At 24.4% G+C, this 16,547-nt stretch overlaps 6 protein-coding genes across 6 annotated transcripts; 5 read left to right on the plus strand and 1 right to left on the minus strand.

Moving 5' to 3' along the window:
• Positions 1–630: 630 nt before the first annotated feature.
• T551_02327 (uncharacterized protein) lies at positions 631–4,912 on the plus strand (the record flags this gene model as incomplete). Its single annotated transcript, XM_018374590.1, has 14 exons — positions 631–708; positions 749–905; positions 956–1,146; positions 1,191–1,461; positions 1,506–1,614; positions 1,653–2,038; positions 2,084–2,177; positions 2,220–2,321; positions 2,365–2,448; positions 2,490–2,833; positions 2,878–3,111; positions 3,153–3,512; positions 3,562–3,957; positions 4,002–4,912. 14 exons carry the CDS (start codon positions 631–633, stop codon positions 4,910–4,912), a joined length of 3,717 nt encoding a protein of 1,238 aa, XP_018229162.1.
• Positions 4,913–5,114: 202 nt separating this feature from the next.
• T551_02328 (uncharacterized protein) lies at positions 5,115–6,183 on the plus strand (the record flags this gene model as incomplete). The annotated part of the gene is made up of 2 exons (XM_018374591.1): positions 5,115–5,749; positions 5,793–6,183. The coding sequence occupies 2 exons, from the start codon at positions 5,115–5,117 to the stop codon at positions 6,181–6,183; spliced, it is 1,026 nt and encodes a 341-aa protein (XP_018229163.1).
• Positions 6,184–6,357: 174 nt separating this feature from the next.
• On the minus strand, positions 6,358–7,840 carry T551_02329 (uncharacterized protein; the record flags this gene model as incomplete). The annotated part of the gene is made up of 6 exons (XM_018374592.1): positions 6,358–6,687; positions 6,734–6,885; positions 6,927–7,107; positions 7,159–7,598; positions 7,647–7,748; positions 7,792–7,840. 6 exons carry the CDS (start codon positions 7,838–7,840, stop codon positions 6,358–6,360), a joined length of 1,254 nt encoding a protein of 417 aa, XP_018229164.1.
• Positions 7,841–8,999: 1,159 nt separating this feature from the next.
• Positions 9,000–11,135, plus strand: T551_02330 (uncharacterized protein; the record flags this gene model as incomplete). Its single annotated transcript, XM_018374593.1, has 12 exons — positions 9,000–9,065; positions 9,117–9,290; positions 9,334–9,403; positions 9,489–9,582; positions 9,630–9,925; positions 9,972–10,132; positions 10,176–10,238; positions 10,283–10,423; positions 10,469–10,712; positions 10,752–10,838; positions 10,879–10,982; positions 11,025–11,135. The coding sequence occupies 12 exons, from the start codon at positions 9,000–9,002 to the stop codon at positions 11,133–11,135; spliced, it is 1,611 nt and encodes a 536-aa protein (XP_018229165.1).
• A 399-nt stretch (positions 11,136–11,534) lies between these two features.
• T551_02331 (phosphatidylinositol 3-kinase VPS34) lies at positions 11,535–14,653 on the plus strand (the record flags this gene model as incomplete). The annotated part of the gene is made up of 15 exons (XM_018374594.1): positions 11,535–11,677; positions 11,724–11,852; positions 11,920–12,063; positions 12,110–12,230; positions 12,274–12,360; positions 12,400–12,511; positions 12,562–12,722; positions 12,767–12,859; positions 12,902–13,087; positions 13,131–13,370; positions 13,410–13,632; positions 13,680–14,051; positions 14,096–14,170; positions 14,211–14,461; positions 14,513–14,653. 15 exons carry the CDS (start codon positions 11,535–11,537, stop codon positions 14,651–14,653), a joined length of 2,478 nt encoding a protein of 825 aa, XP_018229166.1.
• An 840-nt stretch (positions 14,654–15,493) lies between these two features.
• On the plus strand, positions 15,494–16,530 carry T551_02332 (uncharacterized protein; the record flags this gene model as incomplete). The annotated part of the gene is made up of 5 exons (XM_018374595.1): positions 15,494–15,707; positions 15,765–16,013; positions 16,065–16,248; positions 16,294–16,429; positions 16,471–16,530. The coding sequence occupies 5 exons, from the start codon at positions 15,494–15,496 to the stop codon at positions 16,528–16,530; spliced, it is 843 nt and encodes a 280-aa protein (XP_018229167.1).
• Positions 16,531–16,547: the final 17 nt, after the last annotated feature.

A 16,547-nucleotide genomic window follows, 5' to 3' on the forward strand; every position in this document is an offset into this window, starting at 1 on the left:
TATTCAACGGTCAAAGTATTCGCTTATTAAAGACTGTTTAGCTTTAAAAAAATGTTTTTACGTTGTTCAATGGCTCTGTATTTTTCTAAATCACTTATTGTTGATATTGTGTGCTAAACCGTGTTTAAGAGATAAAAATGGTGTTTATGCATGCACAATCTGGTAAAAACCAGTGATCTGTCTTATGGTGAAGTCGCTTATTATATCGTTTATTATATTTGCAGTAGAAAGTGCATACACTTTAATAAAAATAGGGATTTTAAAAAAATATTGAAAAATATTGTTTATATGTTCCTTAGTAATCCATAATGTATAGCACTGAGCTGAAGAAATATATATATCTTATATATGTCTTATATATGTGCAATATATGGTGTACACAGATTGTATGCAGTGATTTTAATGTATTCTGCACGTTACTGGTCTACGTTCAATAAAAAGCTCCTCCTTCAAGGAATAGAGGAAAATCTGCATATATTTTGGATTAAATGAAATATTATGTGGTGCAAAGAGCTCTTATTCCCCTTTTTGCCGCTTATTTTTAGTATATATATTCTATCATATATTTTATAAAATACTCAGGTTGCCGTTTAACGTTGAAAAATCAAATTTTAGAAAAAAAACTGGAAAATGGATAGATTTATGCCATCATCCTTTTCAAACGATTCATTATATACATATCCGGTGGGAGGATTGCTTCCTAAAGATGTATGTTTTTGTTTCAGACGAAATTGTTGATTTTTTCCAGGAAACAGAATCTTTACAATTTTTAAAAAAATACCCTGAATATGATGGAAGAGGAGTGGTTGTTGCTGTTTTAGATACAGGAATTGATCCATCTGCAGCAGGAATGCAATTTACAACTGATGGGAAACCTAAAATTATTGATATTATTGACTGTTCAGGTTTATCGGAATGTATTTTAAAATGATTAAAGACTAATTATTGGATTAAGGAGGAGGAGATGTAGATACAACAACTCTTGCAAATGTTGTTGATGAAGGTTGTATGCTTTCAACAATAGGTCTGTCTGGGAGAATGTTGAAAATAAATAAAAAATGGGAAAATTCAGATGGAAAATGGTATCTAGGTATAAAACGAGGTTATGAGATATTTCCAGACTCGTTAGTTTTACGTTTGAAAAAGGTATAAAATATTTTTTCCTAACCGCTTATTATAACGATGTTTAGGAGCGATATGATAAATTTAATCAACAACATATTACTTTTTTAGCTTCTGTACAGAGTAAAATCAATAAGTTCAAGGAAGAACATAAAGATGAGAACGTTCTTACAAAAGAGGAGTTGGAATTGAAGTTAGATCTTCAAGCACAATATGATTCATTAAAAGATATGATGGCTAACTATGAAGATCCTGGACCAGTTTATGACTGTCTTGTTTGGTATGATGGGAAACATTGGCGAGCAGTTGTTGATACGAATGAAGATGGAGATTTGAGAGGTATTATTTTAATTAAACATTTTATAATTGTTAATCATTTTTAGATAAAAGGCCTATGTGTGATTATCGTATTGAGCATCATTATGAACAATTCAGTAAACAAGATATGCTTTCTTATTCCGTGAATATATATGATAATGGATCCGTTTTAAGGTAAGTTTTAATTTCTTTTTTAAGTTTTTAAATTTTAGCCTTGTAACATTATCTGCATCACATGGAACTCATGTTTCCGGTATTATTGGTGCTAATCATCCTAATGAACCTGAATTGAATGGTGTTGCGCCTGGTGTTCAACTTGTTTCTTTAAAAATTGGAGATATTCGTCTTGGAACTACTGAAACGAATCAATCACTTCTTCGAGCTGCAATTGCTATGATTAATTTAAAAGTTGATATTGCTAATATGTCTTATGGAGAAAGTACAGGGATTAATGATTCTGGAATATTTATTGATTTTTTACGAAAAACTGTAATTGGAAAAAGAGATATAATATTTGTTTCGAGTGCAGGTAATAGTGGGCCTGCTGTAAGTACACTTGGGACACCAGGAGGAACTACTTCTGGTGTAATTTCTGTTGGTATGACTTGTTTTTTTTTTTTTATAAGAAACTTAATGAATTTAGGTGCCTATGTGACTACCTCTATGATGAAAGCAGAATATTCTATTTTAGAAAATGTTCCAGAAGGTGGATATACATGGACTAGTCGTGGACCAACGTAAAAAGTATTCTTTGCATAAATAAATTTAACTTTTTTTAGCACTGATGGCGCCAAAGGTGTTACAATTTATGCACCAGGAGCAGCAATAACATCTGTTCCAACATATGTTCTTTCACGTAGTCAATTGATGAATGGGACAAGGTTAGTAATACTTTTTTAATTATCTTTAAGTTAAACTTTATAGTATGTCGTCACCATCTGCTTGTGGTGGTATTTCTTTAATCCTTTCTGCGTTAAAAGCTCAAGGAATTAAATATACCCCGTCAAGGTAATATATTATTCGCCTATTATTCTTAACTGAGTATTTAGAATATACAAGGCGGTTGAGAATGCTTCAAAAGATGTAGATGATATTATGAATGTAGGATTTTTACAAGTTGAAAAATCATATGAATATTTTCTCCAACATAGAGAATTTTTAGATCAAGATTTTGACTTCAAAATAATAGTTAATAATTCATATTCAGATTGTCGTGGAATATATTTGCGTGAATATGAAGAAACAAATCGTCTTTATGAAGTAACAGTAGAAGTTAAACCAATTCTTAAGGAAGAAGAAACATTGGAAAAATATAATTTAGAATTAAGACTAATATTAATTTCCTCAAAGTCATGGGTCAAAGTTCCAAATTATCTTTTATTAAACTCATCTGGTTTAATTACATTAATATAAATCAAGAGTCTAATGTTATATTAGGAAGGGTATTTGATATTCAAGTTGATCCAACTGGCCTTCCTTATGGATTTCACTATACTGAGATTACAGCATATGATACTGTTGTTCCTAGACGGAAAGTTTTTTTTATTCCTGTTACAATATGTAAACCAGAACCTGTTTTAAAGCCACTTATATCTTGGAAGAATATAATGTTGGCTTCTGGGTACATAGAAAGAAAATTTATTTCTGTCCCTGATGGTGCTGATTATGCAAGTAAGTTAATTTGATTTATTATTTGTTATTTAATTCTTTAGAACTTCGAATATGTGTTAAAAAGCTTACTACTCCAATAAAAATATTTTCACATTTTACTCAACTGGTTCCACATTTACGACTAAAGGAGACTGAATATAGATTTTTTTTAAAATTACACGAAAATGAATTAATATTAAAAAGTTTTAAGGTATTTTCAGGTCTTACAATGGAAGTTTGTTTCGCAAATTTTTGGTCATCTGTTGGATCTGGTGAAATAGATGTTGAATTGGAATTTCATGGTTTAAAATTGAGTTCTAACAAAATTAATTTATTGTCTTTAGGAAATTCTCATAGTATAAAACATTTAGAAGCAATTAATACTTTAGCTCCTGAAATATTTAATCCTAATTTAAAATTAAGTAAGATTTATTTTGAATATTTTTGCAGACTATTTATTTCATTCTTTAGGTTCTTTAAAAAGGTCATTTTATCCTTCTAATAGCTTTATACGGCCGTTAGGAGAACGGGATATTTTACCTGATTCAAAAACGTTATTTGAAATGATCCTTACGTATTCAGTAAAAATCTCTGAGGATACTGATGCTACTTTTGTTTTACCACTTTCAGGCAGTTTATATGATTCTTCATTTTGTTTCCTAAGTGCACTTTATAATAAAAGTAAAAGGCTTATTCAGTTTGGAGAAATAAATCCTAAGAAAGTTAAATTAAAGAATGGCGAGTATACTTTTAAAGTTCAATTGATTCACGATTCTATTTCAATATTGGAAAAAGTTAAAAATATTTCACTGGTAGTTATTCAGTCTTTAACTGATTCAAAAGAAATTTCTTTAAGCATATTTAACGGTAAGTTCAGAGTTTATGAATTTTTTATATGCTTATTTATCTAGATAATATTACTGCTTTTAATAGAGAAAAATCTTCTGACTTTAAATTGAAACTTAAAAAGGGTGACCGTAAAAGATTTGTTATAAGTACATTTATTGATTCAAAAGATCTTCCGAAAGATGCTAAAAATGGTGATCAACTTGTAGGTCGATTGTATCTTGAAGAGAGAATGATGAAAGTGGAAAATACTGGGTATCATGTTGAAGTTTCACTAGTATTAGAATCAAAAGAATCTTCGTTAAAAGAGCCAAATATTATTGATCTTCAAATTGAAGTATTGAATAAACTTAAAGATAACGAAGAAAAGAAGAAATTTTTAGAAGATCTTCTTGAACGTTTTCCTAATGAGCTTAGTTTATTGGATATAAAATTAAAGACTGTGTTAAAATCAGGGTCTGATAAAGACGTTATTGATGTTATTAATACCATTGTTGATTGTGTTGATCTTGCAAAAATTATGGAGTATATTAAATCAGAGCAATTTTCTGAATCAGATATAACAAATGAACAAAAGAAAGAAAAAGAAAAGCTGAAGTTGCAAAAAACTATTTTCTTTAGTGCATTACAAGAAAAGGCCAAAGTTTTTGGGAAAACTTCTGATGGAATAGTTAGTAAAGAATTTAATGATGCATTTGAGGAATGTAAAAAATGGATTGTACTTCCTGGAAATGATTATGAATTTCTTATATTACAAATTAGACGTTTAATTTCTTGCAAATATTTTGGGTCTGCTTTGCGACTTATTCTAAAGTTAGAATCAGATTCTTCTCATGATTTTAGTGAAATTGAAATATCTAAAATTTTTGAATTAAAAAACATTATTTTAAACAATTTAAACTGGTCTATTTGGACAGTGTATCAAGAAAAATGGAAACTCATACATAATCCACCAAAAGGATATGTATTGTTTTAATATTTTAATTTTTTAAATTAAATTATGAATTATAAAAAACGTATTTTAATTTTTATTATTATTTGAATTAGTTGTATTTTTTGATTATTTTTAAAATATTTTATTAAAATTTTATTTAAAAATTAATAAATATAAAAGTCGGTTTCATATAGGATTTTATAAGATATTTAATTTCAAAATTGTCATTTTTTAAAAATTATTAATGAATATTAATGAATCATCTGGAAACGTTTTTTTAGATCCATTTAATTCTTTCAGAGATAAGCTTAAGTTGAAAGGGTGTAAGTTTAATAATATTAATTGTAAAAATAAGTATATTTTATCTTTAAAAATGATAACTATTAAAAAAATTGTTGAATTTTCAAATCAATTAACAATTGATATATTAAAATTAATACCATGGAATGACGTAGGAGAATATTTATGGAAAGAAATTGTAGAAACGAGTTATGATTCTTTTAAAATATGGAAAATCTTTGTTACCGTATATTTCGATTCAATTGAATCACCAGATGTATTTAACAGAACTGAGGTTCTTATGTCATCTTTTGTAAGTATATTGAAAGAGATTGATTGTGTTTCATTATTTTGGCTTAATACTTTGGATATTAATAATAATAAAACATTGTCAACAGAGGATTTTATTTATATTTCATATTTACATAATTTAATTGCACTAAATGTTTCAAATACAAATCTTACAGATATGATATTAAGTCATTGGGGAAGAGCTGCTGAAAAAGGGAAATTTTTTCAGTTACTATATATAGATATGAGGTATAATCAATGTTCTCTTTCTTGCTCTATTTCTCATATGGCAAAATTTAAGTCACTTCTGTAAGTAATCAGAAATTTCGTTAAGTTAATGATAAAATTATAGTTATTTTTCTATTGAAGATTATCAACCACAAAAAGTGGATTTTTTATATAAAAAATACTCATATTTAAAGCCACCTGATCAACTAATTGAATCTATTATACAATGTAACACGTTTGAGGAATCATATAAGTGTATTTTTAATTTTCATTCTCATTTTGCTAAACATTCAATTATATATAATCTATTTATAAAATCAAAAAACAATATTTCAATGGAACAAAATCCTCCTCTTCTGTTTTATGGAAGAACTTTGAAAGATTCCACTTTATTTTCAAGTACTGATTTGAAAAAAAATATCTCTATATCAAAAATATCAATATTAGAAAAAAAAAGGGTCTGTAAAAAGATTAAATCTAGATTAGATGAAAACTGGAAGAATATTATAAAATAAGTTTTTTATTATATTTATGGTTAAATTTTGATGTGAAATTTTATAAAAATATTGTAATTTAATATATTTTATATACAAAAACAAGATTTCTAATATTTTAAATAAAATAAACATATGTATACATTAAAAAAATAATATACATTAATTTTGAAAAATAAAGTATTAATTAAAATTTTAAATCGTATGTAATTTATTTGAATCCGGAAAAATATGATCATTATTTACTGTAACTACATCTATGAAACTAGTTTTTGATTCATTGCTCCAATTAGTGAAAAACATTGTATCATTCTTCAATTCATAATTTTTTATCCAACTTATATTAATACATCTCTCTAATAATTTTTCAGTAATTTCATTAATTGATTTAACATGTTGATATGAAATAGTTTCTTTTAATGTTTGAAATAATTTTTGAAGTTGATTTTGTTTATAATGAGGCGGATTTTTTAGTTGAGTATTTTTAAGTAAATAATAAAAAACACGAAGATAAGTTTGATAAAGCTAAATCTGTATAAATTATATATCATAAATTTTGAAATGAAAGTACCTTCTTATTATCTTCAGAAAAATTATATAATTTTTTAATAAACACATCTACTAAAACCTTAAGGTCATTGGTGTAAAAATATTCAAATGTTTCTTTAGTAGTAAATAAAAGATACAGTTGTTTTAAAATTAAAAATTGTAAATATGTATCTTCTATAATTTATAAGCATTTTTTTATATATAGTTGGCTGTACTTTGTCTATTTAATACAAATATTATATCTTCTCCATAAGTTTTGTACAAATTTCCTTTTTTTTTAAGAATATCCATAACGAAATTTACAGGAAAGTCGTTTTTAATTTGTTTAGATGATTCCTGTGTGCTTTGTAAATGAGAAGGTAGTGACCTTATAATGTATTGTTCGTTAATAAGAAGCTATAAAAAAACATTAAATTTAATTAAAAATGAATTCGTTTATTATGTTACGATTAATTTTATAATAGAAAGTACATAAGAACTTCCATCATAAACATTTTTTTCAAGCAACTCAAAAATAAAACAAAGAAATTCTTCGTGTATAAAAAATAATTCATTGTATGTAAGTTGATATTCACGAGACATTTCATAAAGTATTTTTAATCCAAGCCGATGAACTTCGGGGAACTTTTGAAAATGCTTCCACACAGTAATGACTAAGGATTGAAATGACCCTTTATCTTTCATAAGTTTATAAGTTTGTGGACATGATTGAGCATCAAGAAATAAAAGCCAGTACAAAATATAAAAGTATTGGATCATATCTTGTTGATTAATCATTTTTATCATTTGGTATCGAACATAATCTTTGTTTAATATAAATATACTAGAATTCAAAAATTTATAACAACAGAGCTCATAATCTGCATCTTTTTTCAAGTATTTATTAACTAGTAATATTTATAATTTCGTTTTATATAATTTTTAGAATAATAAACCTCCATATATTGTTGTAAAATTTAAAAAATTTTTAATAGAAATATCCACATATTTTTGAGTTTTTTCAATAGGAAATAAAATTTCAGTCAATTCTATGTAAACTAAGTTTATATATTTAAAAAATAATATATCTTAGAATTAAACCTTCCCAAAATTGCTGTTGATTATGAATTTCATAAGATACAAAATCCATTGAACAGAATTATCTTAAATATATCATAAAAAACAGCAATTTGAAATATAAGTGCTTTTTAAGTAACATGTAAGGATTGATTTTTAATATTTAATAAATGATATGTATAAAATTATAGTTAATATTTGTCTTTTTCTCTTTTATTAGTGCTGTCATTTTATCGAAATGATTGATGTCAGAAACCCATACGAATATATAAATTATATAATGTTATGAATTTTAAAATATTGAGTTGAGTATTATAAGTTTATACATTTTTTCTATAATTCAACACTCAAATAATTATGATAACTATATATGAATTTACTTTATCATTAAAATTGTCTATTTAAAGTAAAAATAGATAAAATAATAAAATTGATTTATTAACTTTAATATAAATTATTTGAATAAAAATATTAATTTTTTAATATTTGATCAATAAATATTTAAATTATAAATGAAAGTAGAATTTCTATGTTTTCTAATTTATTTTTGAATGTTAACATAGTAAATTATTAATGAAAATGATTCTTATTGAATGTAAATTTTGTTAATGTGTTGATATTCGAAATACATATATGGAATTTTCTACATATTAGTTAATTTTATACTTTTAAAGTTAATAATTTAAATAATGTTTTAATTGGTTTTTGATACAATTTTTATAATTTTTTATTTTTTCATATTCTAAGTTTTTAAAGATTTAAATTTAACAATCTAAAAAAAATATCTTTATATAGAATTTAAATTCTCTAAATTTATATATATCAAAGTGATCAAAATTCAAAATATTTAATATTTTTCAAATATTCTTTATAAAAAATATATAAATTATTCAGTTAATTTTTTAAAATTTTTTAATCTACAATCATTTATAAAAACTTTAACTTTTATTTATACTTAATTACATTTTATTGTAAAAATACCTACCAACAAATATTTAATATCCGAGACCAAAATCAAAATGATATTTTGATAAATTAAACTGGTATTTGTTATTATTTAGGAGTAAGTAATATTTTTATTTGAAAAGGAATTAAAGGATCTAGTATTTTAATTTTTTGTGTATCTTTTTTACTAAACATTTTATTAAGTTGTACAAAATACTAAAATAAAAACTTAAATAATTAAAAAGATCAAAAGGGAAATACAACTCATTTTTTATTTATAAAAAAATATGTATTTTTCTGATGAATTAAAAGATGATAAAGATGTAGAAATATTAGGAAAAAGATCTCGTGAGGTATATTGTTTTGTATTTACTTTTAATAAAATATAAAATTGAAATATATAGGATTACATTATTCATGAGGCTGTTCTTTTCTTAATTGATGTCTCCATTCCATTTGACTTAGATCAAGAAATAAACATAATTGTAAAAACAGCATTAACCGCTGCATACGAAATGATACTTCAAAGAGCTATTTCTAAACCAATGATTTCATTTGGAATATTGCTATATGGGACAGTAATAATAGGCAATTGAAAGATGTTATTTAACTCAAACATAGAAAGATACAAATATACCGGAATTTTTATTATATCCTAATTTATATTATTTAATGAATTTGAATGTTCAAAGTGCAGAATCTATTAAGAATTTTAAAAAGTTATTATCAGGAAAGCAGGAAATTTAATATTTTTAATTAATTAAAGTGAAATATAGATGATACAAAAATATCTAAAATAATTTTCCCGACAAAGGAACAGCTTTTTCTTTTTAATGTAATGGAATATGCAAGTAATCTATTTAGAGAATTGTTTGTTTTTTCTATTGCATGAATAATAATTGATATAAAATTTATAGGCATTCATCTTATAAATTAAAAAGAATATTTCTTATAACTCACAATGATGATCCAGGTCTAGGTTTTGAAGATTATAAAAAAAAAACATTAGCTTCTGTTTTAAATTTGTATAATTCAAATATTACAATAGAACCATTTTTTATTACAGGAAAAAAAGAGTTCAATTTTGATAAATTTTATAAAGACGTATTATACATATCAGAAAATACTGATAAAATTGAAAATCATTTAACATATGAAATATTAACTACTGATCAAATGCTTAATGTAATTTTAAAAAGACAATATTCCAAACGTTTGAAGTATATATTTTTAAATATCTATATATAATACTGATTTAGGATTTCTCTTTGAATGTATGCTTCAAGTTGCACCTAATTTGAATATTGACGTCCGTGGTTATATGTTGTTTAAGAAAAGAATGTCAATTAAAGCTCAAAATATTTATACAAAATCTAAAGAACCACAAATTGTTAAAACTACAATTAATTATATTTGTCAAGTTTGGCGCTTATCTCCTATTTTTGTTGTTTAATATATATAAGGAAACATCCACACTTCTAAAAAATGACGATATAAAAATGGCATACGATTTTGGTGGAGAAAAAGTATATTAGATTTTTTTTAAAAAAATAATTTATACATATATTAGATTTTATTTTCAAAAAAACAGATAGATTCCTTACATTTTTATGGGGATCCTGTTATTAGGATATTAGGTTTTAAACCATTAGATCAATTACATTTTTGGGAAAATATTCTTCCATCTTATTTTTTATATCCAATAGATAATGTAAGTCATTAAATCCATAAAAATAAAAAATATGAAAAATATTAGAAAAATCATAGTTCTTCTAAAATATTTATATCTTTAGCTCATGTTCTTTATAAACATGATAAAATTGCAGTAGCATGGTTTCATCCATATAAAAACTCGAATCCAAGAATATGTGTTTTAGTTTCTAATTTCGATATTAATGAAAAACAAAAAAGAGGTTATGAACTTCCACAAGGAATTTTCGCTATTATTTTACCGTTTTCAGATGATATTAGATTAAATCCTCAACAGACTTCTGTAAAAGGTATTTTTATTTTTTAAAAATATTTATTGACATTGAAAGCACCTGATGTTTTAATTGATAAAATGTGTGACATTATAGAACATTTAATTGTGAATACATATAATCCATTGGAATATAAAAGTCCAGGTAAATAAAAAGTTATTATTATTATAAATTAAAACTATAGGTATACAATGGATTTATAAAAAACTGCAATCAATCATACTTGAAGAAGATTCTTGTATATCTATTGAGGATAATACAATACCTAACTATCATTTAATTTATGAGGTTAAAAATATTTTTATATATATTTCTTTTTAAAAAAAATAGAAATCAGGACAGTTTATTCATAAATGGAACGAACTATTGACAACATTAAATGGAGTCTCTGAAACAACTATTCAAAAACTTAAAAGATGTAGAGATGATATTGACAATTAGTTTTAACGATAACATTTCTTTTTTAACAAGATATTAAAAGTGAATATAAATGATATAATTAAAAAATTAGAAGATTAGAATTAGAAAGAGAAGAATTGAATAGTATAGCATTTGTTTACGCAGTTTTATAATATAAATAAAAATATAAATTTAAAAAGTTAATATGCTTTTTAATAAATATTTAAATTTTAGAAAAGTAAAAGATAAAAATTTCTTAAAATAGTTTCCATTTTAAACAGAATTATTTTTTATTAATCTATTTATACATTTATATATTAAAGATTAGAATTTAATAAATGTATTTAATATAAAAATTTTGATTTTATAAACAAAATAAAGTCAAAATATTAAATTTATAAACTAATTCCGGAAATTTTCTGATGAGTTCGTCTCTTATTTATGGAAAAATTAGCATATTCATTTTATACATCGACTCAACTGAACTTTCCTGTACATATAAAAATTGGAACAATCAAAGGCAATATATCAACAGTATTTAATAATTTGGATTATTTTAAAAAAGAAAATAATGACATTGAAAAGTAAATACATTATTTTTATATTGTTTAAATTAAAATAATAAATTAGATTTTTTCCACATCTTTATGTTACTGTTCAGCTTTTTGCAAATAATAAGGCATTAACATTACCAAGTAGAACACGCTATAAGAGTTTTGATTATAAAAGAACGTATGTATTAAAATTGCTTTCTTTAAAGTTTATATTTATTAAATTTTATATTTTTATCATTTCTATTCTTTATTTGATATTAACAATGTAACAGATGGAATGAATGGCTTTCATTTCCATTGAATTATTCAGATCTTCCTCTCAATGCACAATTTGCAATTGTAGTTAGTGACATTTATGGATCCAAATTAAATAAACCTTTTGCTGGTACAACAGTAAAATTATTTTCTTCTAACAAGTATATTTTTTATTATTTAATTAAAATAATCATTAACAAATTAAAGTACATTAAAAATGGGTCTTCAAAAACTTAATTTATATATTGGTGTTCCTGCAGATGGAAATAATAATTCAACTACACCTAGTGATCTTTTTTCTCAAAATGAAATGAATCATTTAGAAATGGTATAAAATACTTTAATGTCATTTTTATTTACTTTTATTTTAGTTAGTTAATGAATATACAATAGGAAATATACCAAAAGTTGATTGGCTGGATAATCTTGTTTTTCATCAAATTGAAAAAATATATCAAGTAATTTCTATAACCTTTTATTTAAATTTAAGTTTTTAGAAACGATTTGATCAGTCAGAATCTTTAGTTCTTTATGTTGATTTTCCACAATTTGATTTTCCCGTTATATTTTCAGAATATCAATATCCTGCTTTTACTTTTCCATCTAATGGTTAGTACAATTAATAAAATTTATAATATATATCAATTAAATATTTTTAGAGAATCTTTTAACTTCTCATATAGTTCTTACTCCTCAAGATCCTGAGTTGTTAAAGGAAAATCCTGTTGAAGCTAAATATAGATGTTTAATAAGATCATATAGAAATGGACCACTAGATAAAGAACTGAAGCCTAATGCTAATATAAGAGATCAACTTAATGTATGTCTGATATAGTTATTTTTGATTGTATCTAAGAAAAAAAGATAATTATGGAATTTCCTCCAACTCAAATATTAACTTCTGAAGAAAAGAATTTAATTTGGAAGTTTAGATATTATCTTACTCGTGATAAAAGGGTATTTTTTATATAATTAGAATATTTTTTAATTATTTTATAGGCTTTAGCAAAATTTCTTAAAGCTGTTATATGGACAAATATTATTGAGGCAAAGCAAGCACATGATCTTCTTGGATTATGGACAGAAATTGATATTGATGATGCATTGGAATTGCTTGGTCCTGAATTTAAAGATAATATTGTTAGAGGTTATGCTGTAAATCGATTAAAAAAAGCAGACGATAATGTAGGTTTTTATTATAAAATTTATTTGTTTAAAATAAATTTAGGATCTGATTTTATATCTTTTACAACTAGTTCAAGCTCTTCGATTTGAAAGTTCAGCATCAGAAGCATTAAAAACAAATAATCATTCTTCATCTCTTGCTAATTTTCTGATTGAACGTGCTATTAAAAATGAAATATTAGGGATTAATTTTTACTGGTATCTGATGGTTGAATCTGAAGACAAAACAGCTGGTAAATTGTTCTCTGAAATTGCTAATCAATTTATGACTGGTTTGATGGAGGTTTTAAATATTCATTTTTAGTTTTTTTATTAATTTTAGGTACCTAATGGATTAATACGGAAAAATACTTTAAAACGACAAGCTGAGTTGTTGGCTTCAATATTATTTATATCTAAAGAAGTTCGTTCTATGAAAGAATCGCGACCTAAAAAGATTGAACATCTTCGATACTATCTTTCTAACACGGATAACTGTTTAATTAAGTTTGAGCCGCTTCCATTACCATTAGATCCTACTGTTTCTGTCGTAGGAATAATTTCAAGTTAATCTTTATTTACATATTTTTTCAATTTTTAATTTCATTTAAAGCTGAGTCTACTGTATTTAAAAGTAGTCTTTTACCTCTTTTAATATGTTTTAAAACAACAACTGGGGCATCATATTCTATTATTTTTAAGAGTGGAGACGATTTACGGCAAGACCAATTAGTAATACAAATGGTGTCTCTTATGGATAAACTTTTGCGTAATGAAAATCTTGATCTTAAACTAACTCCATATAAAATTCTTGCTACTGGTACAGATCATGGAGCAGTGCAATTTATACAAAGTATAAGTTTAATGAGTTGTTTGGCTGAATATCATGGAAGTATTCTTGCATATTTCAGATCCAATAATCCTGATAAGTCTTCTGAATTAGGTGTTAAAGCAGAAGTAATGGATACTTATGTGAAAAGTTGTGGTATTTCAATTAGTACTATTTAAATTTTGCTAATAGTTTAATAGCAGGTTATTGTGTAATAACATATTTACTTGGCGTTGGAGATAGACATCTTGATAATTTACTTTTATGCCCCGATGGTACGATTTTTAATATTTTCTTGTATAACTATTATTACAGGTCGTTTTTTCCATGCTGATTTTGGTTTTATTCTTGGAAGAGATCCTAAGCCGTTTTCACCAGCAATGAAACTTTGCAAAGAAATGGTAGAAGGAATGGGAGGAGCATCTTCCTTATATTATTCTCGATTTAAATCTTATTGTTATACTGCATTTATCACATTACGCAAGTCTGCAAATCTTATTATGAATTTATTTTCATTAATGGTACAATCTAATATTTCTGATATTAAAATTGAACCAGATAAAGCTGTATTAAAAGTTAGTTTTTTCATTTATAGTTTATTTTTTTAATGTACACAGGTTAAAGAGAGATTTTGTTTAGAAATGACAGATGAAGAAGCAATAAAATATTTTCAACAACTTATAAATGATTCAATTTCAGCGTTATTTCCTGTTCTTATAGATAGAGTTCATAATATCGCTCAATATTGGAGAAGCTAACTAGTTTATTTGACTATTTATAAACAGTATTCTTTGATATAAATAAGATTTGTTATTTCTATTTGTTTTTAAAAAGTTTTATTGAACTTATTAAATCATTAAAATGTTATAAAAGTGTAAATATTTTGGTAATATATATATTTTTAAGAAAATTTGATTTTTACAGGATATTGTTCTTATAATGTTCTTTTAAAAGATAATTTGATACTATATGGGCTATAATAGTATATTGATCTTTAAAAATCAAACATAAAACATTTTCGATGAAGATAAAAATATGGTAAAAAATAACTTTGAAACAAAGGTTGTTTTATATTTGAATGCTAAAAAAAGCTTAAAGATAGACTTTGAACAGAGATCTGAGAAATGTTTATGTTAAGAACAGTCATGATTATTTTTAGTTTATTTACGTCTTTTTTATAGACAATGATATATCAAAGTTTTTGAGTATATGATGAATGAAACAATATGTGATATATGAACTGTGAATAAATCAGTTTATTGAAATGAAAATGTGTAGTTTTCAATCTGCATATTCAAAAACTTTTTTTAATGATATCTGTCTATAAAAAGACACTATTTTGTGGTGATGACACAAGCCAAATTTAAGAAAACCTCATTATATATTTAAAAAGAGTTTTTTTTGAAAAATTTGAGAGAGGTCTGAACAAAGTAAATTTAAAAATATTAACAAATTTATCATTTTCAAAAAAAAATATAAAAATACAAATACAAAATTTCAAGGAAATGTAAAAAGCTTATAAAATATTTATTTATTTCTATTTTCCTTTTCTTCCTATATCTCTATTTATTTTTAAAAATACCGATCTCTTGAACCGTATGAATCTCAAGATGGCATCTAAAACTTATTTAAGACAAGAACAACCACCAAATTATACAGTATATGACTCCTGCATGCATGATAATTCTGGAAGGATTTGTGGTATATATACGCCTTTACTTAGTGGGCGATCTGCCTCTCAAATGAATAATATTCCGGAAGATTTTAAATATGGAACAAGCGTTTATATGTGTGATATTTCTATTAGAATGGGTACAAAACATGTTTTTCTTGCTTTTTAAAATTCTATATTCTAATTTCATGCTTTAGATTTCCTTAGAAAAGTTTATTCTATTTTATTTTTACAAATTATTGGATCTGCAATTGTTTCCTCAATTTTAGTGTTAAATACAACATTAAGAATGTTTATTATGAAAAATCCGTGGATTATCTTAGTTTCTCTTTTTGGGAACATTGCTACATTATTTTTTTTGTCTTGGAAACGACATAATTATCCTTTGAATTTTTATCTTCTTATACTTTTTACTTTGTTTGAATCTTGCTCGATTGGAACAACAGGTTATTTTTCTTTTTTTCTATATATTTTTATATAGTATCTTACGAAGATAGTATCTTTTTACAATAGTACAGTTGTTTTGGAGGCTCTTTTAATTACTACTGGATTATTTTTAGGATTAACAATATTTACATGGCAAAATAAGTATGATTTTTCTAGTATAGGAGGATATTTATACACTGGAATTATACTTTTATTTTCAGGGGGACTCGTTTTCCTTTTTTTTCCTTATAATAGGTAATACAAATAAATGCATTTTATTCATTTTGTTTTATATTTTAGAATGTTTGATTTGGCATATGCTGCACTTGGAACTCTTGTTTTTTCAGGATATATATTATATGATACATCTATGTTAATGAAGCATTTATCTCCAGAAGAATATATTATTGGCTCTGTTTCTCTTTATATAGATATTGTAAGATTTAGATCTATTGTTGTCAACTTTAATATTTTTAGGTAAACCTTTTTTTTCAAATTTTAAATATAATTTCAAAATTAAGTATGGATGATGATTGAAGTAGATTAATTTCAAT

The sequence above is a fragment of the Pneumocystis jirovecii genome (assembly GCF_001477535.1).
Source record: "Pneumocystis jirovecii RU7 chromosome Unknown supercont1.10, whole genome shotgun sequence".
NCBI classification, from domain to species: Eukaryota; Fungi; Ascomycota; class Pneumocystomycetes; order Pneumocystales; family Pneumocystaceae; genus Pneumocystis; species Pneumocystis jirovecii.